This window comes from Salvelinus namaycush, chromosome 13 (genome assembly GCF_016432855.1).
Source record: "Salvelinus namaycush isolate Seneca chromosome 13, SaNama_1.0, whole genome shotgun sequence".
NCBI classification, from domain to species: Eukaryota; Metazoa; Chordata; class Actinopteri; order Salmoniformes; family Salmonidae; genus Salvelinus; species Salvelinus namaycush.
Genome location: NC_052319.1, coordinates 14,207,278 through 14,233,696, shown reverse-complemented (window position 1 = coordinate 14,233,696; position 26,419 = coordinate 14,207,278). Strand labels below are relative to the sequence as shown.

Sequence of the window (26,419 nt, the reverse complement as noted above, 5' to 3'; positions counted from 1 at the left end):
TGTAGTTATCCTTGAGATGTGATTTAGGATATGCAAATTCTCCTAGAAGTTCTGTAAGAAATTCTGATATCTGAATAAAGTAACGGTTCTTTGCACAAGGTTGCAAATAGAGGAGATCCCCCCCCCCCCCCCCCCCAAAACAAATGTTGGGTAAAAACAACCAATTGTTGCATTATGAATAGGGTCAGTTTTTACTAACCTATGACCTACTCAGTAAACATGTATCATGATTAAAACATGCAACAGAAAGTAATCAACCAAATAGCCTGTTTCATGAACGTGTTTACTTGCTTACTCCCGGACTTGCTTTCTTACCAAGAAATATGTCATATAATATCTCTGAAAGGTTTAGTCACAATTCCTGTTGTTTTGTTAATACAAGCTTTAACCACAGACCAGAGGCCTAATCCAAGGTTGTTCATAAAACCACCTTTTCAGTTCTTAACAAAGTTTATTCAGATGGTTTATTAATATATTAATGAAATATTTAGTTTTTATTTATTATGTTTTTGTATAGGCGATTTAAAAACAAAGGAACAGATTGATGCACTGCCAAAGAGGAAGGTCTAGGTTATAGCCTCTGTGGAAATGAAAGAACCCTCCCTCCAGTGTAAAATTCCTGAAGAATGATGTGTAACAATGTACATTTCAATTCACATTTTATGCAAATGATGAATCCGTCCAATAGAAATCAGCATGTGACAGTCAGACAGTGTTCAATCACTTCCATTGGAAAGCTAATAAACTATTTGGCCGTCCCCCTTGGATAGACTGACGTACTGTATTTGAGAGCAAACAGATGCGCATCTAAACATCGAGGGCTGCACAAACTACATCACTCTACAAAAGGTAAGTCCCTGTTTTGCACCTGTTGTATTTTATGAGCTTTTTTTCGTGTATATTTAATAAAAACCTGAAATTAGAACGTTTTGTTTAAGAAATATTTGTTGCCAGGTTAATCTTGCAAAATGTACTTTATTCGAAATAAAGCAGTTTAAAATAAAAGCTTAGTAGGCCTTTCACTTTTATGATATTTCCTCACACAACAGTTATATGCCTATTCTTCATCAATATTTGGCATGTTATTTATTTAAAAAATCATAATTCAAAATAGAATGCCTGATATTTGTTCGGAACATATTACTTTATTTGGATTTTATGGAAACATAACTATGTTTTAATCTTTACCATTTCAAGGGATAAGTTTATTCTGAGAACGTGTAAATTCCTATGGGCTATCTTTAACAATAGCCTAATTCAAATATCCATTCTGAAAACAGAATGCAGTGATAACATTATGTTTGATTGATGTCATTCATGTTTTACTAACACTTACATTCTGTCTCAACGCAGATGGATACTACAATCCTCAACATGTATCTGGCTACAGTGCTGCTCATGGGCTGTGTATGTGTGGTACCTCTCCAAGGTCAGAAGCCAGGACAGGTGGACCCCCTGACTCTGAGCAGGGCATCACAGTGCTGGACCTCCTCCTCAGAACTCCTGCTGGAGATGCGCTCCCCGAGGATCGCTGACACCGTGCCTGCCTTCTGGGATCTGATGGTGTTCCTCAAGTCGTCAGACAACAGGAAGCACAGTGCTCTATTCTGGGACCTGGCCCAGGTCTTCTGGGACATCTATGTGGATTGTGTCCTGTCCCGGACCCATGGACTGGGGAGGCGGCAGCTAACTTGGCCCCATGAGCAGATCACTGCAATGCGCTCACTCGTCACTGACAGTAAGTACCTGTCTCTGACACTTTTCTCTCCAGTTTACAGTTTGGGCATGGATACTTTTTAAGGAGCCGAGTTAGGCTCTGTCTGTGTGTACAGGATACATGTTCTATTGCAACTGATATCATGGCTGATCTGGTGCCATAATTATAACACAGAAGTAGCCTATAAACGTGTGTTGTGAGATAATGACTGCTATGTTGTGTGTTGCTGTACATATCATTGATTAGTAAATTGCAAGTCATTGTTAAAATATAATTATTATGAGACGATGGGATCTTATCTGTACCCATTACCATGCTTAAACCTCTGAATGAAACATATTCACCACTAGTAATGAATCGGTTTTTCTGACTTTATCTTGCAGAATCTTTTGTTCAGGACTCACAGACGAACGTCTCCAAACTGAAGGAGTCATCTCAGGGATGGCTAGAGATCCAGGTTCAGCACTTTGGACCAGGCATTTTAAATCACATCATTCGTACCAGGGGGATCAAGAGTAGATCTATTCTTTAACCACGCATTATAATTCAACCAAGTCCATATGTCCTATTGACTTTTTCTACCTTTGATGTGTTGAATAAAAATATTACATTCAGAGTACTTCTCTAAGTGTATGTTGTGTGTATGACAATGCATGGATGCCACTGTACGTTTGTGAGGATTATGGTGACTCATCTGTACTAATTACAGCTACATTGCAACATTTGGAGAGGGTGAGACCATTGGTTGAAAATATTGAAACGGGGCGTATCCTATGAAATTGGCGTGAGGAAAGCTCGAAGTACTGTACTGACTTCTCGCCACTTGTATCGAAACCTCCCGATACTTTCAAGGAAATAAAATGACTTGTAGTTGTTATCGGGAAGAAGACAGGATCTTTGGAAAAAATTGATATTCCTGTAGTTTATGTTACCTCCAAAAGTACAGGTAGGCCTATTTGGACTTGAAATATCAGGACGCACATTTACACTTCGAACGCACTATTATTCCTAGCTGAGGAACGCTCAACTCCGTCCTTCAGCTATACTTTCCCCAAACTTGTTCTTGGGTGAGGCATGTGTTCTAATTAAACAGTAAAACAATAGTATTATACACTGTATAGCCTTTTTGGACAGTGTGTTATTTTTTTATTGGACAGAGTGTGTGGCTTGTTATGGGTGAATTCATGTAGATTTGTCATGGTTTCTCATTCTCAATTTTACGTCTATAATAATGTGGGCTAAATCCGGGTGTACACTATATGACTTTCAGAATCCTAACATCGCTGAGCCTCTCACATTAGACGTCTTTTATGTCACTAAACGATGTGGCACAGACAGTGGTCACACACTGCAAGATATTTTACTTGGTCGTGAGGATTGTTGATACCACGCTATCTCGCAAAAAACATTGTTTGTGCACTTCGGAGCTGTAACGATTTGACGCTTTGGTTAATTAAAGGCAAGTACAAAGTGCAGACGCATACTAGTAGTAGTCATCGCTCCGGTTCGTGAGTCTACGCCTTCTAGGTGATGCGAAACAACGTCATCATCTCACTGCTTTCTTCTCTGGCGAGCTTGCATTGGCTGTCGCTGATCACTGTTCTCAAAACTTGTCAGGGCACATCTCACACTACACGAACATTGCAGATTGTGTGCTGATAAAATCAAACGTTTGAAAATATCGGGAAGTCTGGGATTCCTGAAAGACGAGATCGGTATCCCTCGGATTGTGTCTCTGAGCCGCTCACATTAAACCAGCGTCGGTGACGGCCGCGCGCCCAGATTAGGCAATGACATGGGGATTTTTGTCTCCGATTTTAAAAACTTCTCTGGGACAGCTAAATCGGGGCCAAAAACGTGTAGTGTACACCCGGTTTAAGAGACATATTACTGTTTTATGTAATTATGTGAGCATAATCTTCTAGTGTTTTAAGTATGAGCTCTTCTATAGAATATAAATGTTTTGCAATGGTTTCCTCTCTGATTTTTATGCGGCTGGAAATTCAATTCTAGAAAATAATTATACTGGGACAAATTAGAAAATTCACTGAGGCCCCTAGGGGTCCCCATCCCCCTGAAAGTTCCTGCACTAGAGGACTATCCAATTGATTACTCACCTGGGCTAATTGATATTTTCAACTGACATTATATTAATACCATGTACAGAGATGGTAAATTCACAATATGTATTTATAGATATCAAACATAGCAATCATATTGGTATTTCGACAGGAGATGGATTTCCAAAGGCTGCTGTTGCAGGTGGAACAAGCCCTGAGCAGTGAAGAAGTACAAGCACTTGCATTTCTTTGCAAAGATTTACTGGATAAAGACCTGAACTCAGTGACCACAGCTAGTAAACTCTTCTCTCTTCTGACGGACCAAGAACTGTTATCCCCTGATCAACCTTACTTGCTTGCTGACCTACTACTCACCATCCAGAGGCACAGCTTGATGCGAGGCCTTGGCCTCAACAACCAGCTACCAACAACCAGTAGACACATCTCTCCTTATAGGTGAATATATAGGCCACATTTACTATAACCTCATCCCCAGGCTTAGTGTTGTCGGAAGTGGCTGGGAATGAAATGATTACTACATCTGAATCCATACATCTTCCCCCACAATTGAATACAGACAAAGATAACTACCCACTCATGACACGAATATAAACACTTGTTGTGTTACAGTTGATCACTCCATATACTGTAATATGATGTTCTCTGAAAAGTGAATGACACATTGTATCTAACCATCTGCAGAAAGCTGCTGTATAACCTGTCAGAGAACATCACTAGAGATGAGTTGAGGGAGATCAAGTTCTTGTTGTGGAATGAACTCCCTCGTAGAAAACTGGAGGACAACCTGGTGAGTATGTCAGAACAGTCTAAAATTCAATATGTGTTGTCCAGAGTAGGGCAGTAACCTTTTATTTAGTGCAATATAATTAGAAAGAATGCTTATCTTAATGGACCAACTGACGTTACACATTTTGCTTCATTCTTTCAGACTACCTTGCAATTATTCCTGGAAATGGAGAAAATGGATATTTTGAGCATCATAAAACTAAACACTCTTGAAAGCATTTTTGAAAGTGTCTGCCCCATGTTGAACACAACAATCAAAAAGTATAAGACACAGAATTCCTTAGCTGGTAAATCACTTATATGCTGAACAATCCAATCCCTTGCCTGTCAATCATTTAGAACAGGGATATGACTGAGATGTTTTATGCTATTCAATCAAAAACCAGGAACTCAAGAGACAGGGGTGGGACAGTTAAGACCAAGATCTGTGTCTGACGCTCATCCAGGAATCCAGGTAACATACAATTCTCGTCAGCACTCCTTTTTATTTCTTACATTATCTTGATATCCAGTACTCATGGACACATTTCAGTTCATATCTTGATAAGCTACTACAGTATAATCCTCACAGACTCTCATGCCTGTTTTATTTGTTTTCCTTCAGGCTGCCTCCATGCTTCCAAAGAGGCCTGTCTCTTGTGAAGTATCAGGTAGATAGGAGCTGTCACTATCCACTGGGCACAAACTGGTTGAATCAACGTTGAATCACCTCCTACTAGAGAGTAGATCTGCAGCTGTTCATTTGGTCTCCCATCCAGGGTTTTAACCAAGCCCAGCTTTTATATTTGTTACTGACTACTATTAATGTGCTATCGTGAGAATGATTTTTGAGTGACCTCTTAAAAACGAAATATATTCACTTTTGCTATCAAAGTCATTCTAATAGGTAGGTTTAACAGAGCAAATGAAATGGGACCATACGTTATCAGTCATATATCATCAATGATGCTATTCAGGACTATATAGCATTAACAAAGTCATCAACAGCTATTGTTTCAATTCAACCCAGAATTCAACAACAAAAATAGACAATACATATGCTTAGGGTTTCAAGCTTTGGTTGATTTCAAGTGTAATCTTCAAGTTAATCATTAATATGTTGGATTCATAATCTGCATCTCAACCAAAAAGTTGAAGAGTATAACTAATTCTAATGAAACTTTATTCAAAGTGCTTTTAATGTTTGATTAGATTAGATTTAGTACTATTCTTTAACTTGAGTTTGTGGTTGAGATGGAGATGTGAATCCAACATATCAATTATTAATTTGTGTAATATCAACATTTGAAGGAGATGTCTCTCCTGCTTGGATAGCTCCATCTGTACCATTGAATTAGCCTGGCTTTAATTCCACTTTGTCTACAAATTAATCATTGATATGTTGGATTCACGTCTCCATCAACCGAAAATCAAAATGAAAGAGTAGGGCTAAATCAAACTTGAAATGTACTTTAAATAAAGTTTCATTTGATTTAGTCCTATTCTTTAACTTTGATTATAGGTTGAGATGGAGACGTGAATCTAACATATACATTATTGATTTGTAGACAAGATGGAATTTGTTGACCATCAAACAAAATTCAATATCACTTTTGCAATACAGTCAATAGCCTATTAACTTGTCGACAAGTTAACAAATGATGTTGGATCTCCAACTAACCAAAAAAAGTTAAAGAATGGGATTAAGCCAGTGGGTCTAATGAAACTATCCAAGCATTAAATGTTGATATTTGGTTGCGTTGTCAACCAAACACAATTCAATATTAATTTTGTAATACAGTAAATTGCCGAAAGTGAAAAATATCTTACAAACTAATGTAACAGTATTTATTCAACCTTAAAATGGGTAACACATCCATGGCCACATTTTGAGGTTACTGTAACTATAAATGTCTTCTTATGTAATCACATTAAGCGTGCATGTTCAAGATAGCATGAATAGGTCATCGCAGGTCTGTGGAGAACTTCATAATTGCTGTAATAATCTGTGCAGAATCTCGAACTGCATTGATCACTTGCACTATGTACTTATTATGCAATATCAACTGCAATCCAAGTCATTTGGTTGTGCTATTAGATAAAGCACAGTGATAACATATCAAGTTGTGTAAATACAAAATATGTGACATTGTATTCCCATTTGAACTTTGTTTTGCTTTTTAATGGTTGAAAGTGTGGTGATAACACATTTAGATGACAACTAAACCAAAAATCAGACGTTGTTTTCCCATTGAAATTTGGTTGTGCTTTTAGATGGTTGAAAGCATAGTGATAAAGCTTTGGGAATTCCACACATTTCTGGCAGTCTTTTTGACTTGGTGAAATCTCATTGATCAACGCCTCAACCAAATATTACCCAAATTTCAACGTTGAAATGACACGATGTGCCCAGTGGGTACTGTCAATGTCAAATCTTCTTCAGTATGTTATAACATGCTCACCTTCCATTTTCTTGTTGTCTTAGTTGAACAGTATGACCATTCTGACGAGACTCTCATTCCCCCCACTTACTTCTCGAGTTCACAGCCTTCAGCCAAGGTAAGTGTCTAATGTTCAGTCCAGGTTTTGGGGCCACACTTATTTGCTGTATATGCTGCATTGGAGCTGACAGCATACATCAACAGGAACACCCCACCTGTCTTTACATCAGAGGCCATGGCCATCCCTTATGTCTGTGTAGTAACTTGTCATTACCTCTTCTTCCATTCACAGGTATCCTCTCTGAATCAATCTGACACCTCTCTGGGTAAGTCCCACACTGAACATGCTGTGCCGCCCTCTAACCTTGTTCTCTGTTTTAGAGAACAGTGCAGAACTCACATGACCTTTTTGTGTCATCTTGGTCTATCCACACAACAGATGTTCGGAGAGTCTCATATTCGATGGATGCAGGACTTTCACATGGGCTGAGTCTCCTAAGTACCAATGGGGACAACTGTGCTGCTCCCATTAAAGGTCAATTGAGAATGTATAATGCCAATCTGCAAAAGGGACCTGCTGACTCTTACCTTTCCTACTCACTCTGTTGGCTCATTGGCCTCACTGTTTAATGTTAGCTGTATCATTGATGCATTCTTACCTGATCCATGTCTTCTCTCACATAGAGTATCATCATGTTTCATCCACATCCTCATGTGGAGACAGTAAGAACTTTGGCCCAGCAGATCCTCAGACAGGAAACACCAAAAGAGAGGTTTCTCTTATAATTATCTTTTTAAAGGAGCATTGACAAAGTCATGTCAGTGCCTGTTTTTACTGAAAACTGACTGTAATGTATAGATTATTTTAGGTACACTAGTTGTTTCTGGGATTATGGATTTGTATATGACGTACAGTGCATTCGGAAGGTATTCAGACCTCTTGACTTTTTCCAGATTTTGTTACGTTACAGCCTTATTCTAAAATTGATGAAATTGTGTTTTTCCCCTCATCAAACTACACACAATACCCCATAATGACAAAGAAAAAACAGTTTTTTCTAATGTTTTGCAAATATATATATAAAAAAAGCTGAAATATCACATTTACATAAGTATTCAGACCCTTTACCCAGTACTTTGTTGAAGCACCTTTGGAAGTGATTACAGCCTTGAGTATTCTTGGGTTTGACGCTACAAACTTGGCACACCTGTATTTGGGGAGTTTCTCCCACTCTTCTCTGCAGATCCTCTCAAGCTCTGTCAGGTTGGATGGGGAGCATCGCTGCACAGCTATTTTCAGGTCTCTCCAGAGATGTTTGATCTGGTTCAAGTCCAGGCTCTGGCTGGGCCACTGAAGGAAATTCAGAGACTTGGAAGGTGAACCTTCGCCCCAGTCTGAGTTCCTGGTCACCTCCCTAACCAAGGCACTTCTCCCCCGATTGCTTAATTTGACCGGGCGGCCAGCTGTAGGAAGAATCTTGGTGGTTCCAAACTTCTTCCATTTAAGAATGATGGACGCCACTGTGTTCTTGGGGACCTTCAATGTTCCAGACATTTTTTGGTACCCTTCCCAAGATCAGTGCCTCGACACAATCCTGTCTCAGAGATCTACGGACAATTCCTTCGACCTCATGGCTTGGTTTTTGCTCTGACATGCACTGTCAACTGTGGGACCTTATATAGACAGATGTGTGCCTTTCCAAATCATGTAAAATCAATTGAATTTACCACAGGTGGACTCCAATCAATTTGTAGAAACATCTCAAGGATGATAAATGGAAACAGGATGCACCTGAACTCAATTTTCGAGTCTCATAGCAAAGGGTCTGAATACTTATGTGAATAAGGTAATTCTGTTTTTATGTTTAATACATTTGCAAACATTTCTAAAACCCTGTTTTCGCTTCGTCATTATGGGGTCTTGTGTGTAGATTGATGAGAAAATAGTTTTATTTAATACATTTTAGAACAAGGCTGTAACGTAACAAAATGTGGAAAAAGTCAAGGGGTCTGAATATTTTCCGAATGCGCTATATGTGTTTTCTTTCTGTAGGAACTGGGAGAATATTCTATGACAGGAAAGAAGAGAGGTTTCTGTCTGATCATTAACAACCACGACTTTAGAAATTCCCCTCAACCGTTAAAAGAAAGAGAGGGAACACACATTGACAAAAGTAAGATCATCTTTACTTGTAATACTTACTATACTGAAATACTTCCAATACCTGTATGTTGGTTGCTTTTGAAGAAGCAGGGCTAAACCACAACCACTTGTATGTGTTTGTGTTTTAGAGAGTTTGGTGAGTGTGTTTAAGTGGCTGGGCTTTGAGACACAGACTGAGTCAGACTGCAGTCGGGAGAAGATACTGTCTCTACTTGCGGAGCTGCGCAACCGGGATCACAGCCAGATGGACTGCCTGGTGTGCTGCGTTCTGAGCCACGGCCTAGAGGGAGGTGTTTATGGGGTGGACGGGCTGGAGGTCAGTGTCAGGGAGCTCACAGAGCCCTTCTCTGGACTGGAGTGCAGCTCACTGAGGAACAAGCCCAAGCTGTTCTTCATCCAGGCCTGTCAGGGCAACAAGGAGCAAAAGCAAGTGTTCATCCAGTCTGATGGCCCAGGACCAAGCTCTACTACCACCAGCTCTATCTGCACTGATGCAGTGGTACACAGAGACTCCATTCCCACTGATGCTGACTTCCTTCTGGGTATGGCCACCGTTCCTCACTTTGCCTCTTTTAGAGACAAGAGGCAGGGCACTTGGTTCATCCAGTCGTTGTGCCAGAACCTCATCGACTTGGTGCCCAGGTTAGTGCTCAGAGATATGCTTGGTCTCTCTGTTGTTAGATTCTGCCATCAGTACACAGTGAAATATGACATACAGATGTGAGGGTATTGTTGGTAAATTAATATCAGGTTTAATTTCCTTTCATTGTTCTCTCTCTGTCCAGTGGGTATGACTTGCTGTCCATCCTGACCAAGGTGAATGATGATGTCAGCAGGAAGACAAATGGCATTAAGAAGCAGATGCCCCAGCCTGCATACTCACTCAGAAAGAGGGTGGTCTTTCCCATTCCCAAAGAACCACCTCCCAGACTATGTGAGCCACAGGCATTGGCTTGAGACCACTAGAGCAGATTTCTTTAATGGTCGTCACCTTTCCCATCTATTCAGGGACTGATTCAGAAACTAGTTGAGTGGACTCTCACAGACGATATTAATCAATGGCGAAAAGACTAGTACTTGAATAGCACTGCCCTAGACTGAGAGACTGTCTCCACACTCCTGTCTACACTGCACACCTCAGGGATCCCTCAAGTATAAACTGCTGTGTTTTTCCAAAACTGAATGTTAACTGTTTTTTACACCTTATATAAAAAATGAAATTCAATATACATATATCCAAAGAACTGTAAATAGAAGATTTCAGGGATTTTTTTAAAGGGTATTTTTAAATGTTGTAGAGAAAAAGCAAGAACAACCGAAGAGCACTTAATATGCAATGTTTTCCACATGGTTTTTCTAAATGGTCTATTTCTTACTCCCTTGCACATTGACTTCCTAAATGAATACAAAATAACATTTTCAATCAATATTGATCATTTTGTTGTTGCTGCTGTTTCAATACATCACAGTGTACTCCTTGACACCACATGTCATACAACACATTTAAGACAAATTCTATGACAGAAGAATAAAAAAATATGTTCAAACATGTATTGGTGTGGTCATGAGTTGCACTATGGCTCTGTTGGTTCTTGCGTGATGCATGACATGCGTCTTGGTCCAAGCTGGCTTGGATTTTTCCCGAAGTCTGACATACGACAGGTCTGTCACAACAACAAGATATCCATCACTAGCAGGTTTGAACAGAAACTTCAGTGACAGTTTCTCTGGATGAAGAGGATACATAGAGTATCAGTAGCTCACCACAATATCCAGTTGCTCTTGTGTCTGGTGATAAGCTGTTCTCAACAAACTGATGGTTACATCCTTCTCTGTCAGCTCACCAGCTAGTACCTAGAAAGCCACACACACTCAGTCACTTCAGAGGTAAACTATCCCATTGTCCGAACCACCTTTAAGTCAAATTCAGGTTAACATTGGTAGCAACAATCCTCCTCTGACCTGAATCTCCTCCTCAAACCTGGTCTGGAGTTCTGCCATTTCTGCCTCAAAGGCCTTTCTTTGGTTATCCTTTTCCTGCTCACTTTTGTTCAGCTGCTCACGTGCTGTCAGAGATGAGAAATATACCATTTCTAAATATCAACACTGAAACTGAGGAGCTGTATAATAACTACTTTGCACAATTGTTAATAACCTCACAATGCATCAGTTGGTCCATGAGATGCCTTTCCTGCTCCTCTTTCCAGCTGTTCTCCTTCCTTAGCCAGCTGCTACGCATCTCCTCAAATATACTGTCCTAGAGCAGTAGGGAAAAAACGTTATTTTAGTTTTCAATAAATAAATCTACCTTTTTTTGCAGTACATTTCACTGAAAAAATATGAAACGCCAAGTTCTGACTGGTGCCATCTGGCAACAGGTGGCAAGGCTAATTCACCTTGTATGTGCGGAAGGAGCTTTTGAGGAAGTCATAATCTTTCTCCAGCAGGGCTGTGAGGGTTGACGAGCAAAGAAAGGGTGTGAGTGATAGGGACAGGGACAGGTAGAAGAGATACAGTATTAGTTAGACTGTTAGGCTGCCGCAAGTCATTGTTTCTTGTTTAATACCACATCTCTCCTCTGCACAGCCCTTCTCCCCCTCCAGAGTCTTGGTATGGAGGGTCACCAAAGCACTGATCTCTGATCTGTGGGCCTGCATTAGCTGCCTGTAAATCAACGGGAAGTGGTGACTGGGAATCACCTCTTTGTCAAATGACCTTATTCCAATTTGACAGTCTAGCATGAAAGGACGCCACCTCTGCTAGCTGTGTGGGGCATAAAGTACCTACTCAATCTCCTGTTGTTGCTGCTGCCTAACTCTCTCAGCTCTCCGCTCTGCTTCGTCCAACAGCTGTGAAACAGAGACATGATGAAGTCAGAAGGAGTCAGAGGTTCTCTTTAGATGACCATGTTGGAGAAACTATCTAGATATCTCACCGCACGGCAGCTGTGCTGGTGGGACCGCCGTTCATCCTTTAGGAGGTCTGTCAGTTTCCCCATCTGCTCCTGCATGTCCTGCAAAAAACCCTGCCTAGAGAACACAAAGGCAATAAGCCAAGCATGTAAAGGCCAATAACTCTGTAATCCAGAAGAGCAGATTTCATGCACAGAATGTTACTATCCATGTCAAACTACCCAAATCAACTATATCAATGGTATTTGAATGAGTTCTGTGCTTTGAGTGACATATACTGACAACTGAAATTAAAAACTCACATGTCCATAGTTTGGGAAACCCAGTAGTCCACTAGGCCTGAGGACTACACTGTGCAAGTTCTCAGGTTTTTTGCTGGGATTCTAATATGAGGTCATAATTAACTTCTAGCTTCTCACAAACTTTACTGTTCCAGTAATCTCTGTTAATCCAGAAGTCAAATATTTCTCAGTCTATACGCAGAATCTGACCATTGGAGATTACTGTTCCAGAATTTGAGAAAAAATCATTTCTGGGAATGAATCAAGCTTTACGCATCCCTAAAGTCACTAGACACATAAGCATGTTACAGACTGACCAAGTGGGAAAGAAATCAGGGGCACGTGTTTAAAAATACTAAATATATACTGTTTTTAATATATAATGTAATACTACTAGCCACCTGGCAATTTTATGAAGTTGGCGTTAGCTAGCTCAGATAGGTTCCCAATCTCCCAATCTCATAACTAGATACACTATATGACCGAAAGTATGTGGACACAAATCAAATCAAATGTATTTATATAGCCCTTCTTACATCAGCTGATATATCAAAGTGCTGTACAGAAACCCAGCCTAAAACCCCAAACAGTAAGCAATGCAGGTGTAGAAGCACGGTGGCTAAGAAAAACTCCCTAGAAAGGCCAAAACCTAAGAAGAAACCTAGAGAGGAACCAGGTTATGAGTGGTGGCCAGTCCTCTTCTGGCTGTGCCGAGTGGAGATTATAACAGAACATGGCCAAGATGTTCAAATGTTCATAAATGACCAGCATGGTCAGATAATAGTAATCACACTGAACAGGTCAGGGTTCCATAGCCGCAGGCAGAACAGTTGAAACTGGAGCAGCAGCACGGCCAGGTGGACTGGGGACAACAAGGAGTCATCATGCCAGATATAGATATATACAGATATAACAGACTGAACCTAGCCCCCCGATACATAAACTACTGCAGCATAAATACATGACACCTGCTCGTCAAACATCTCCAAAATCATGGGCATTAATACAGAGCTGGTTCCCTCTTTGCTGCTATAACAGCCTCCACTCTTCTGGGAAGGCTTTCCACTGGATGTTGGAACATTGCTGTGGGGACTTGCTTCCATTCAACCACAAGTGCATTAGTGAGGTTGGGCACTGATGTTGGGTGATTAGGCCTGGCTCAAAGTCGGCGTTCCAAATCATCCCAAAGGGCTCTGTGCAGGCCAGTAAAGTTCTTCCACACCGATCTCAACAAACCATTTCTGTATGGACCTCGCTTTTTCTGCACGGGGGCATTGTCATGCTGAAACAGGAAAGGGACTTCCCCAAACAGTTGCCACAAAGTTGGAAGCACAGAATCATCTAGAATGTCATTGTATGCTGTAGTGTTAAGATTTCCCTTCACTGTAACTAAGGGGCCTAGCCTGAACAATGAAAAACAGCCCCAGACCATTATTCCTCCTACACCAAACTTTACAGTTGGCACTATGTATTCGGGCAGTTAGCATTCTCCTGACTTCCGCCAAATCCAGATTCGTCAGTCGGACTGCCAGATGGTGAAGCGTGATTCATCACTCCAGAGAACGCATTTCCACTGCTCTAGTGTCCAATGGTGGCAAGCTTTACACCACTCCAACCGACACTTGGCATTGTGCATGGTGATCTTAGGCTTGTGTGCAGCTGCTTGGCCATGGAAACCAATTTCATGAAGCTTCATGAAACAGTTATTGTGCTGACATTGCTTCCAGAGGCAGTTTGGTACTCGTGAGTGTTGCAACAGGAAAGGAACACTCCCCATCCAACCCGACAGAGCTTGAGAGGATCTGCAGAGAAGAATGGGAGAAACTCCCCTCTCCATTTTAGAATAAGGGTGTCATGTAACAAAATGTGGAAAAAGTCAAAGGGTCTGAAAACTTTCCGAATGCACTGTATCTACTGCTTGGATATTTCCATCTGAGCCACTGGCTTAATCACATTCTTTAACTTTTATTTTTGGTTGAGTTGGAGACATTAATCCAACATATCAATTGTTGACTTGTCGACAAGTTTAATAGGCTATTTATTGTATTTCAAAAGTAATATTGAATTATGTTTGGTTGTCAACACAACCAACTATCAACATTTGAAGGAGATGTTTCTATCGTTTGGATCTGTGCCACTGATTTAGTCTGGCTTTATTCCAGTTTGTCTACAAATTGATATGTTGGATTAACGTCTTCATCTCAACCAAAAATCTAAGTTAAAGGACACGACTAAATCAAATCAAGCTTTAAATGCACTTTAAATAAAGTTTTATTTGACTTAGTCCTATTCTTTAACTTAGATTTTTATTTGAGATGGAGACGTGAATCCAACATGTCAATCATTCATTTGAAGACAAACTGGAATTAAAGCCAGACTAAGACGGTGGCACAGATGTAACTCTCCAAGCAGAAGATACATCTCCTTGCGTTGACAACCAAACACAATTCAATATCACTAAATATCAACAACCAGAGCTTGAACCCCTAGGCCTATTGTATTGTCTATTTCTTTTGTTGAATTGAAACAATAGCTGTTGATGTCTTTGTTAATGCTATATAGTCCTGAATAGCATCATTGATGATATTTGACTGATAACGTATGGTCCCATTTCATTTGCTCTGTTAAACCTACCTATTGGAATGACTTTGATAGCATCAGTGAATCTATTTAGTTTTTAAGTGGAGATCTCTCAACAATCATTGGTAATATTCAGTGACAAATATCATAGCTAGGCTTGGTTAAAGCCCTGGATAGGAGACCAAATGGTAGCTGTAGATAGATCAACTCTCCAGTAGGATGCGCTGCCCAACCTATTGTTTTTTCTTCTGATAGTGGATATAAGGTTGAAGATCTGACCTTGTTTAAAAGGTACAAATTCAACATATTTTATTTATTTCACCTTTATTTAACCAGGTAGGCAAGTTGAGAACAAGTTCTCATTTACAATTGCGACCTGGCCAAGATAAAGCAAAGCAGTTCGACACATACAACAACACAGTTACACATGGAGTAAAACAAACATACAGTCAATAATACAGTAGAAAAATAAGTATATATACAATGTGAGCAAATGAGGTGAGATAAGGGAGGTAAAGGTAAAGAAAGGCCATGGTGGCGAAGTAAATACAATATAGCAAGTAAAACACTGGAATGGTAGATTTGCAGTGGAAGAATGTGCAAAGTAGAAATAGAAATAATGGGGTGCAAAGGAGCTAAATAAATAAATAAATACAGTAGGGGAAGAGGTAGTTGTTTGGGCTAAATTATAGATGGGCTATGTACAGGTGCAGTAATCTATGAGCTGCTCTGACAGCTGGTGCTTAAAGCTAGTGAGGGAGATAAGTGTTTCCAGTTTCAGAGATTTTTGTAGTTCGTTCCAGTCATTGGCAGCAGAGAACTGGAAGGAGAGGCGGCCAAAGGAGGAATTGGCTTTGGGGGTGACCAGAGAGATATACCTGCTGGAGAGCATGCTACTGGTGGGTGCTGCTATGGTGACCAGCGAGCTGAGATAAGGGGGGACTTTACCTAGCAGGGTCTTGTAGATGACCTTATATGAGGTTTATGTTGAAATTTGGTTACCACGATGACATCATCCTGTTGACATTTCACCCTTAAAACACGTTTTGTTCAAACAGTTTTTTCAAATCCAATGTATTTTCCATGTATATCACAACACTTTGACAAATTGCGTTGGGAAAGCTGAATTCTCTTGCTAGAAAATGTCATTTCTAGTGCTCCTCATTAAACCAGTAGATGCCAGTATTCACCTATTTTCTGACGTCTAAACGGGTTCCGTGGGACGTCCCAATGCTGAAGTCACCCCAATGACGTTGACATTTCAAACGGTTAGGGTAACACTTACGAGAAAAGGTTGCAGTATACTACAAATACTGCGTCCAAAATACCACAGTCGACTGCAGTTTCAAACTTCAATGTTTCTTTTAAAGGGAAGGGTACGGGTTAGGTTTGGAGCAGCATTTCCCAAATTCGGTCCTGGGGACCCTAAGGGTTGCACATTTTGTTTTTTGACCTAGCACTACACAGTTGATTCAAATAATCCAAGCATGATAATGAGTTCATTATTTAAATCAGCTGTGTAGTGCTAAACCAAAACGTACACCACTTGGGGTCCCAAGGACTGAGTTAGTGAAGCGCTGGGTTAGGGTTTACGGTAGGGACGTCCGAAGGATTCCGTATAGCACTAACCATTATCTGAAATCCTACAACTGCGGAAAAATATTTATTTGACCTGGTGAACCGGATGTTGTTGATCAGTTGTCGAATGATCAAATCGGATCAGTGTCATGGGAGGACCCAACACTAGCTGGATCCTATCCACATTAAGAATTCCGGTTTCCGGATTTTGCCTTCAAAATAAAAGTTTGCGGTAAAACGTGTATGATAAGAAAACATTTTTCCCCCCCAGCTTTGCATAGTGCATAATTTCAAAAGTATGTGAAAAAAATTAAAAACATTGTATAACGACATGGTGTAAAAATCTAAAATAAAGAGATTTACTACTTTATATACGATAAAGATTATTATAAGGTGGAGCTTAAGTAAATGAATGTCAAGAACATAATAGCCTACTGGTAAACATTTTTTTATAAATCATTATTTTGATTGTATGATCCTTGTTTATTTACTGGTGCTATTGTTCAAGGATGCAATTTTGAAATGTAATGTTTAAGAAAAGTATTTTTGTTGTATTGCACAAACAAATTGCACCATACAGGAAAAGAAAATGATCATGTGTCCATAAAACCAGGGTTCAGTCTACTCACTATAGTCCCTAGAATACAAATCAGATGAGTTTTAACAAAAAGCTAGGTCATAGGAAGTGTTGGACTTTTACGGAGTGTTGCTGGCCTTTTACTCCGTCCATCACATTGGCCACAATGCAAATCACTGTATATGGAATACATAGACTTTATATAGAGCAACATCTTAAATCAAATCAAATGTTATTTGTCACATGTGCTGAATACAACAGGTGTAGACCTTATAGTGAAATGCTTACTTACAAGCCCCTAACCAACAATGCAGTTTTAAGAAAAATAAGTGTTAAGTAAAAAATAGATATGTAAAAAAATAAGAAATAAAAGTAACAAATAATTCAAGAGCAGCAGTAAAATAACAGTAGTTAGGCTATATACAGGTGGTACCGGTACAGAGTCAATCAATGTGTGGGGGCACTGGTTAGTCAAGGTAATTGAGGTAATATGAACATGTTGGTAAAGTTAAAGTGACTATGCATAGATAATAAACAGAAAGTAGCAGCAGCGTAAAAGGTGGGGGGCAATGCAAATAGTCTGGGTGCTCCGGTACCACTTGCCGTGCGGTAGCAGAGAGAACAGTCTATGACTTGGGTGGCTGGAGTCTTTAACAATTTTTAGGGCCTTCCTCTGACACGCCTGGTATAGAGGTCCTGGATGGCAGGAAGCTTGGCCCCAGTGATGTACTGGACCGTATGCACTACCCTCTGTAGTGCCTTCCGGTCGGAGGCCGAGCAGTTGCCATACCAGGCAGTGATGCAACCAGTCAGGATGCTCTCGATGGTGCAGCTGTATAACTTTTTGAGGATCTGAGGACCCATGCCAAATCTTTTCAGTCTCCTGAGGGGGAATAGGCTTTGTCGTGCCCTCTTCACGACTGTCTTGGTGTGTTTGGACCATGACCATCTCTGACCTTCTCCCTATAGGCTGTCTCATCGTCGTCGGTGATCAGGCCTAACACTGTTTTATCATCGGCAAACTTAATGATGGTGTTGGAGTTGTGCCTGGCCATGCAGTCTTGAGTGAACATGAAGTACAGGGGGGGCTGAGCACGCACCCCTGAGGGGCCCCCGTGTTGAGGATCAGTGTGGCGGATGTGCTGTTACCTACCCTTACAGGTGTGGAGTAAAAGGCCAGCAACACCCCGTATTATTCATAACCCCATGAAATGACACCATATATACATTCTACTGCCCCTACTGAGTATTCCCGTACAATACTTTTACTGCGGCACCTAGAATAAGTTTTGCTCTATAACGCTTCAAACACACCGACAGTGTTGTGGCACAAAATAGTATGCAGCATCATCTGGATGTGTATGCAACACAAGTTCAACATTCACCTTCTGCTACCATTTCTGTCAGGCCGTCTAGGCATACAGTTCGACGCATACGTTCGATAAAAAACAATTTATGCACCACACCAAACGCACTGCAACTGCCTCTGCAACGCAATGCTGCAAGGCAAACACAGCGTTTCATTGGAAACGCATGTAATTCTGGTGTACCAAAATGCAATAACGCTGTGGTGTGTTGCATTGGGCAAATTTATTTTTACCTTGGAACATATTTTAAAACCTATATTTAATGCAAATATCACTTAAATATTAACAAATATGAATAATTGTTCATGTTTAGATAATTATTTCAGATATCATGAATAAATACAGGTTATTGACACGTTTATACTATTACGTGAGGGACTTTTATTTGGAACATTTCCGAAATTCCGTAACCCGAAAGTACTTGTTTAATGTTGCTGACGAGCCGCTGATTCAAATCGGCAACCCCCCCATCCAGCTAATTTCACCGGTTTCTGCAGCAGATAAATTAAATTTGTACAACAATATATTAACATTACGCACGAAATTGTTTACTAACGTTAGCCATGTCTCAAGACGGATTTCAACCTACACTAATAAGGACCACGCACAATAACAACACGAGGTCTGTCATGCTACTAGCTAGCTCTAGCTAGTCAACGTTACATTCGATTTGTTTCCATCCAAGCATTTGATGCTCGTTAACTAGCCAGCCAATTAGCCAGTTAGCATTATTCTCACTATCAAATATATTTATAATTTACCCCTTTAGCAGGCTAGCAAAAATCTTGCAAAAATTGTTATCAGGGCTTTATTCAGTACCATCATTTGTCAGTCAATAATACCAACAAAAAAACAGCTATTTCTATTGAATCAAATGCAGTGACACTAATGACTGTTAATCATGCTTTCTACGCAGCATGACTATTCAACAAACTCAGGCACCGTGCCCTGGTAAAACGCCAATACAAATTCTGCATGAATACGGAACCAAAATTGGTAACCTTCCCGTGTACGTGATGGAAAAGGCTGAAGGGGAGGCACACCAACCCAGTTTCATCTTTAACGTGACAATAGGCGATGTATCCTGCACAGGTGAGCCATCTTGTGAAGTATGTAAATTAGGCTCTACTTAGCTAGAGTATTATGGGGGATTGATATTAACAACATGGGCTTCAAAGTTATATCCCCATGTTCGCCTCATCCTCAGTACTTTCTATGATACCGTGAGTATAATTCTGTTATATCCCAGGTCAAGGATCCAGTAAAAAAGCTGCCAAACACCAGGCCGCTGAGTCTGCCCTGAACCTTCTGGAAATAGACGCTGGGACACCGTGAGTGAACATGTACAATTTCTAAAATGAGCATTTATGACAAGTTGCGTTTGCAACCATTCTAGTCAGGTAACATTATTATCATTATTATTATTAACTTCTTACGTCTGATATCCCCTCCTGCAGCCTTCACATAAAGCCGGAGAGTAACGGCATCCCAGCAGAGCCCAACGATCAACCCAACTCAGTGGGGATTCTGCAGGTGTCTTTGTTATTGCCCTTCAATGACCTTAGATTGTGTTTTTGTAAAACAATAGGGCGGTGTACTGTTGCAGGGCTGTAATCATAGTAACACATTCATGTTGGCATTGAGCATCTTCAAGGTGACATAAGAAAAGTCCATATGATTATGAATAGATGGGTTGTTTTCATGTCTTTCCTAATATGTACACTATATATACAAAAGTATGTGGACATCCCTTCAAATTTGGGGATTTGGCTATTTCAGCCACATCCGTCGCTGACAGGTGTACAAAATCGAGCACACAGCCATGCAATCTCCATAGACAAGCATTTGCAGTAGAATAGCCTTACTGAAAAGCTCAGGGACTTTCAACGTGGCACCTTCATAGGATGCCACCTTTTCAACAAGTCAGTTCGTCAAATTTCTGCCCAGCTAGAGCTGCACCGGTCAAATGTAAGTGCTATTATTGTGAAGTGGACACATCTAGGAGAAACAACGGTTCAGCTGCGAAGTGTTAGGCCACACAAGCTCACAGAATGGGACCGCCAAGTGCTAAATCGGGTAGCGTGTTAAAATTGTCTGTTCTCGGTTGCAAACTGCCTCTGGAAGCAACATCAGCACAGAAACTGTTCACCGGGAGCTTCATGAAATGGATTTCCATGGCCGAACAGCCGCTCACAAGCCTAAGTTCACCATGCGCAGTGCCAAGTGTCGGCTGGAGTGGTGTATTGCTCACTGCCATTGGACTCTGGAGCAGTGGAAACACGTTCTCTGGAGTGATGAATCACGCTTCACCATATGGCAGTCCGACTGACAAATCTGGGTTTGGCGGATGCCAGGAGAATGCTACCTGCCCCAATGCACAGTGCCAACTGTACAGTTTGGTGGAGGAGGAATAATGGTCTGGGGCTGTTACGGGAAGTCTTAACGCTACAGCATACAATGACATTCTAGACGATTCTGTGCTTCCAACATTTTGGCAACAGTTTCAGGAAGGCCCTTTCCTGTTTCAGCATGACAATGCCCCCGTGTACAAAGTGAGGTCCATACGCAAATGGTTTGTCGAGATCGGTGTGGAAAAACTTGACTGGCCTGCACAGAGCCCTGAACTCAACCCCATCGAACACTTTTGGGATGAATTGCAACCCCGACTGTGAGCCAGGCCTAATCGCCCAACATCAGTGCTCGACCTCGCTAATGCTCGTGGCTGAATGGAAGCATGTCCCTGGAGCAATGTTCCAACATCTAGTTGGAAAGCCTTCCCAGAAGAGTGGAGGCTGTTATAGCAGCAAATGGGGGACCAACTCCATATTAATGCCCACGATTTTGGAATGAAATGTTTGATGAGCAGTTGTCCACATACTTTTAGTCATGTAGTGTATGTTTCCTATGGATTCCTCCCAAAAGGAGCTGGCACTGCAGCGGGGATGGCGCCTCCCTGAATACACTGTTCTCATGGAGGCGGGCCCACCTCACAAGAGAGAGTTCACTGTTACCTGCAGAATGGAGTCACTGACAGAGACGGGTATGGTGGCTCCACGGTTGTTCTTTCTGAATGCTTTATCATTTTAAAAGTAGAAAGTGTTTAAATACTTTACCAATGCAAAAACACAATGCTTATGTTCTTTCAAATGCAAAGTGTTCCGTTGAGTCAATTATAAGTATGTCATCCACGTGTATCCGATAGCAATGGGAAATTCCAAGAAGGTGGCCAAAAAGGCAGCTGCGGAGAAGATGGTGGCTAAACTTCAAAATCTGTCTGGCTGTCCTGAAATCACATGGGTATGTAGAATGTTTCCTCTCATTTGGCCTCCTTGGTAAAAACATATTTAGGGCGTTTTAGAATGAATGTAATGAGTGATCTTTGACCAACTCTTTCCAGACCCCGAAGCCCAGTGTCCGTCTGGAGAACTTGCGTAACTCCTCTGCAGAGAAGATGTCTCTCCTGAGAAGGAATCCACTCAGTATTCCCAACACCGACTACATCCAGATGATGCTGGAGCTGTCCAACGAGCAGGGCTTCGAAGTCACATACTTTGACATTGGTAAGGAGCTATTTCTTCCTTTGACTGATCATAGATGTTAACTTTGTGTTTTCAAGAATAGCTAACCGGGGGCATATTCCAAGTATATTGTAGAGTGTGTTTGTGATGTGTTTGGTAGATGAGCTGACTGTGAACGGGCAGTACCAGTGTCTGGCAGAGCTGTCCACCTCACCTGTCACCGTATGCCACGGCACGGGCATCTCCTGCGGCAACGCACACAATGACGCCGCACACAGCGCGCTTCAGTACATCAAGATCATGGCTTCTATCAAATGAACGATCCGAGTAAACGTCACAACTGGTTCACCTGCAATACATATTTAAGAAATTGAGGAGGGGAAAAAAAACATTTAATCACAACTGAAACGTGTAGCCATCTTCCATCTACCATTATGTTTTCACTCTTTACCCGTGTTTACTCAGTATGAAATTGGTGGATATTGAAGGCAGTATCAATAGGAATCATGTGATTCAGACAAAACAATCCAGTTGTTGTTTTTATAACGGTGACAGTCAACACCGTTCATCACCTATGGTTTCTGTCAGATATTGAAGTTACTTTGAGAAGATCAGCGCAAAAAACAAATCTAATCCCATGGGGGTTATGTACCGTAGAAAAACAAGGACAAGGGAATAGAATGGACACTAGTCTTGAACGGCTTTGCTGCCAAAATGTCGACATATTGAAAATAGTCTCCAATTTATCCCCTTGTCCTTGTTTTTTTATAAGCCAGTTTGAGGACATGCAATCATTTATTGAATGATACACAATTTAAAACTGTATTGCACTGAACAAAATTAGTGATGGAAACTGGTTTGGACTCGTTTACCTTTAAGGTTATGAGAAAATAATGAATTTAACGTAATCTTATAGGTTCCCAAAATAATGAAGCCGATTGAAAAGGGCCTATTGGATAAACTATGTAGGAACAAACAATACATTAATTTCACATTTTGTATTTGGTTTGATCTTCTAAATGATCTCTGCTTTATTTAATTGGTTATTTCTCTCTGCCAAGATTCAATTACATGATGGAAATAATTTTCCATCGCAATATCAACCCCTATTTTCCAATCGGCTTATTAAAAAGAGTCCATTATCACTTTGTTTGATTTTAGAGTAAATGTTTTGAGCTTTGGTTGGTTTAAGACCATATTACTGTTTTTTTGTTTTTAAAATGTTTTTTTATTCAGTCATAGGGAGAAGGACTGGTGTTTTTCGACTACCACCACATGTATTTACAAAGAACACTACTATTAAGCAGGTTTTTGTTCACAGTGACTTTATCTCCCAACAATTATCATTATAAACAACTGCTCAATTAGAAAGTTACATTTAGCTTGTTTAGGTGAAATTGTGCTGGATATAAAACCACATGTCTAGATTAAGAACACATTTCTTTTTGTAAAATGTATCTTTTTTTAAGTTAATGGTAGCAAGATGGCATTCTCGGAAACATCTGGACCACTCCTGACTTAGACTTCAAGACCAAGACTGCCATTATCGTCTCTTCATGCTACAAATGAGCAAGAGCCAATAATTGCAATCTTGGTAGCTTTGATGTTGATGACTAAGCAGGTAGTTGCCCTGTTGTGTATTGTGACGTTATCTTGCTCAGTCTGCCTGTAATGTTGTAGCTAGCCTAGTTATGTCAGCTGTATATGAAAGTCATGCTGCTGTGTGTGTGTTTTGAAGATTTTGAGTTTGTCGGCCTTCACACCGAGTCTTGCGAAATGTTATCCGCCAACTACGGAGGATTTTTACAACTGAATTCCACCCTGTCCTGAGTTACTGTCACAGAGCCGAGACTGGGCGGTTTAATCACATTTTCGTTTCCTTTTATCAAGGTGTATTGTAAATCGTCTCGATGTTTTGGCGGACTCATCCCAAGCGCGTGCTGTGTACCTGACCATATTAATACATATTTATGACATGTGAAGTGTGACAGACATGTTAAATAAATCTACCTGACATTGGCCTCATCCTACATTTATTTGACCTTTGACCTTTTTCCCTCCAATTTTAAAACAATGCTGTAGAATGACCTATATAAACATGATTGTAGGGGAGATGGTAATAATTCAGTCCTCCAGTCTCTTGGTCTGGGTCAACATGGTAGCAGCAGTGCTGACAGGAAAAACAACTATATAGCCAAGGGAGTCCCAAAATATTCTCAACCGGGTGCAAGAATTTCTTCACTTGTCTTTGATTCACTGGCAAAGGCCCACACAGTCCTTTACTGCCATCTACTGTGCAGGAGTACGATGGTGTTAATACACTATTAGGTACTTACCATGACACTACTATACCTAATGCATGGCTGGATTTGGTAAACGGTGATAAACAGTTTGTGTCACAGACGCCACTGAGTTTTCTGTATTTTTATTAGAACAAGCACTATGTAGCAGCAGTGTACAGTGTTCATGGAAAGATATGTACTTAGACAATTGCACTTTAGAAGGTACCCATTAGAAAATAGATAGAACTCAGCTGACACAGTGCGTAGTGGTACAAGTCAGTCCAAAATTCAAAAGAAAAAGCCCAATTGAGAAAATAAAATATTTCGTAAGGCATTTGCAACATTCATTGGCAGGCTATGTCATTTAAACATGCAGATATAAACATTGTAACCGATGAATTACTCAGGTCTAACTGTTCTACTCTGATGAAACAAGTCTCTTATTTTTTTTACTGGTCTCTCTGAAAACAAATGTATTAATCTAGAACTAAAACTTTACAAAGTACATTATCCTCAAATGTCCTTATGAACAAAGTACTGTGTTAAAGTCGATGGTGTAGTCTTTGCATCAGTCTAATCCAAAAGAGGAGATAGGAATATTCTGCTGTTTACATGTAGTGCACTGCCAATAACAGTGATCACAAATGAGTGGGGGTGACGGCACAGAAAATAAGGAATTTCTAGATTATTTATGGGCAATGTCAATTGAGTGTGACCACAGTCTCCCATTCTCCCTCCCTCTTAACAAGATCTCAGACGTCTACATTCCCTCCTTGGTGGAATGTGACACATTCAGAACATTTTCATTCCCTGACCGTCGTTATTCAGTACATAATACTCTGTGGGGAACAATACTCTTGTGGGGAAAGTAGTTTATTCGATTTTAAATGGTTTTCTTATCTGGCTTGTATGGGGTTTCTTATCAGTATTGTGTCAGAGGCGTTAATTAAAATGTATTAAGGCACAGCAAGTGGAATTGACACTGACAAACAATTGATTTCTGAATACATAGCTACAATATGGTACTATAGTCATATCTATAATTTTTGGATCTAATCTGCAGTACTGCACAGGATAGTGCACACAAATTAATAGTTTTCTTTACAATTGAACATTTAAATTCTACATATTTCTAACATAAACCACTTTCCCTGTTTCAATTTCAGGCTTCATTCTGGACAAAACAATTCAAAGAACAAATAAATATAATCCCAATGTAAAAATGTTGTTCACTCTACAGATTCTGCGGTAATGTAACAAATGTAACCATTGTGTATTGACTTCTACACACAGTGACAGAGGGAGGGGAACATCAAATATACATTAAAGCTGAAATGTTTGGCAGTAAAAGATCTAAACTGTTTAAATTGTATTGGTGTAAAGGATAATATACCAGTAAACTCTAGGAACTGGACATGTGTTTAAAGGATATTCAAATATAATAGCATTAGCTGTGTCGTAACTACCTAATTAAAACCACAGAACTTGAACAAGTTTATTTTTATTTATCAAAATGTTGTCTTTGGCTTTAACATCCACACTCTGCCATTTGCAAAAGCAGAAAGTTCTGAACATTCTAAAACAACGTAATAAAAGCTGTTTGACTTACTCAAGCCCTTGGCCTCTACATAACACATTTCCACATACATATGAATTCATGTAAAGTGTTTTCAAAGAACTGACAGTAGGTGGCTCTAGTGTTTCATAAAACACTAATTGTATAAGTGGGGGTAGTCAGTCTGGTGTAGTAGTGACGGTCTAATGGTCATGAGTCATGTGGTTCCCAGTAGAGGACACATTGACCTCTATACTGCCACAGGAGGACTCCACTTTCACTATGACATTTCAGTGAGTGGCTTGGTCGGAAAATAACGCGAGACCGGACTCGCGTGAAACGGAAATACATTTGACGAGCCCACTGGCTCCCTCACTATATATGGACAGAATCAAAGATGATTCGTGTAACCATGTATCCAGATAAGTGACCAGGTTTTAAATTGATTCCTCAGAAGGGTATGGCACAAGGCCAAACGTTCTGGGTAGGAATCTCTTCAGATCATCATGAGACGTCCTGAGTGTTAGTATTACACATCCTTTCAGTTATACTACAGGCTAAACTGCAAACAGCAAAAAACACAGAAATTGTAGTACAGGAA

The 26,419-nt window shown here is 40.4% G+C and overlaps 2 protein-coding genes across 2 annotated transcripts; both read left to right on the top strand.

The window, feature by feature from the left end:
* The first annotated feature begins 3,952 nt into the window (after window positions 1-3,952).
* On the top strand, window positions 3,953-10,681 carry LOC120058267 (caspase-8-like). The gene is made up of 12 exons (XM_039006805.1): window positions 3,953-4,233; window positions 4,480-4,585; window positions 4,727-4,871; window positions 4,971-5,038; window positions 5,189-5,234; window positions 7,049-7,122; window positions 7,297-7,330; window positions 7,444-7,539; window positions 7,689-7,777; window positions 9,058-9,178; window positions 9,297-9,810; window positions 9,954-10,681. Exons 1-12 carry the CDS (start codon window positions 3,953-3,955, stop codon window positions 10,123-10,125), a joined length of 1,746 nt encoding a protein of 581 aa, XP_038862733.1. The 3' UTR covers window positions 10,126-10,681.
* Window positions 10,682-18,900: 8,219 nt separating this feature from the next.
* prkra (protein kinase, interferon-inducible double stranded RNA dependent activator) lies at window positions 18,901-24,002 on the top strand. Its single transcript, XM_039006803.1, has 8 exons — window positions 18,901-19,085; window positions 19,380-19,555; window positions 19,713-19,794; window positions 19,921-19,996; window positions 21,386-21,503; window positions 21,666-21,760; window positions 21,861-22,023; window positions 22,142-24,002. The coding sequence occupies exons 1-8, from the start codon at window positions 19,027-19,029 to the stop codon at window positions 22,297-22,299; spliced, it is 927 nt and encodes a 308-aa protein (XP_038862731.1). The 5' UTR covers window positions 18,901-19,026; the 3' UTR covers window positions 22,300-24,002.
* The last annotated feature ends 2,417 nt before the right edge of the window (window positions 24,003-26,419 follow it).

Bases quoted from the DNA above. Each gene is read 5' to 3' on its own strand.
- prkra (XM_039006803.1), top strand. From the start codon at position 19,027: ATGTCTCAAGACGGATTTCAACCTACACTAATAAGGACCACGCACAAT. The intron at 19,086-19,379 runs GTCTGTCATGCT...CTTTCTACGCAG, and splicing joins ACGCACAATAACAACACGAG to CATGACTATTCAACAAACTC. The intron at 19,997-21,385 runs GTGTCTTTGTTA...TCCTCCCAAAAG, and splicing joins ACTCAGTGGGGATTCTGCAG to GAGCTGGCACTGCAGCGGGG.
- LOC120058267 (XM_039006805.1), top strand. From the start codon at position 3,953: ATGGATTTCCAAAGGCTGCTGTTGCAGGTGGAACAAGCCCTGAGCAGT. The intron at 5,235-7,048 runs GTAGATAGGAGC...TTGTTGTCTTAG, and splicing joins TGTCTCTTGTGAAGTATCAG to TTGAACAGTATGACCATTCT. The intron at 7,331-7,443 runs GTAAGTCCCACA...TCCACACAACAG, and splicing joins TCAATCTGACACCTCTCTGG to ATGTTCGGAGAGTCTCATAT.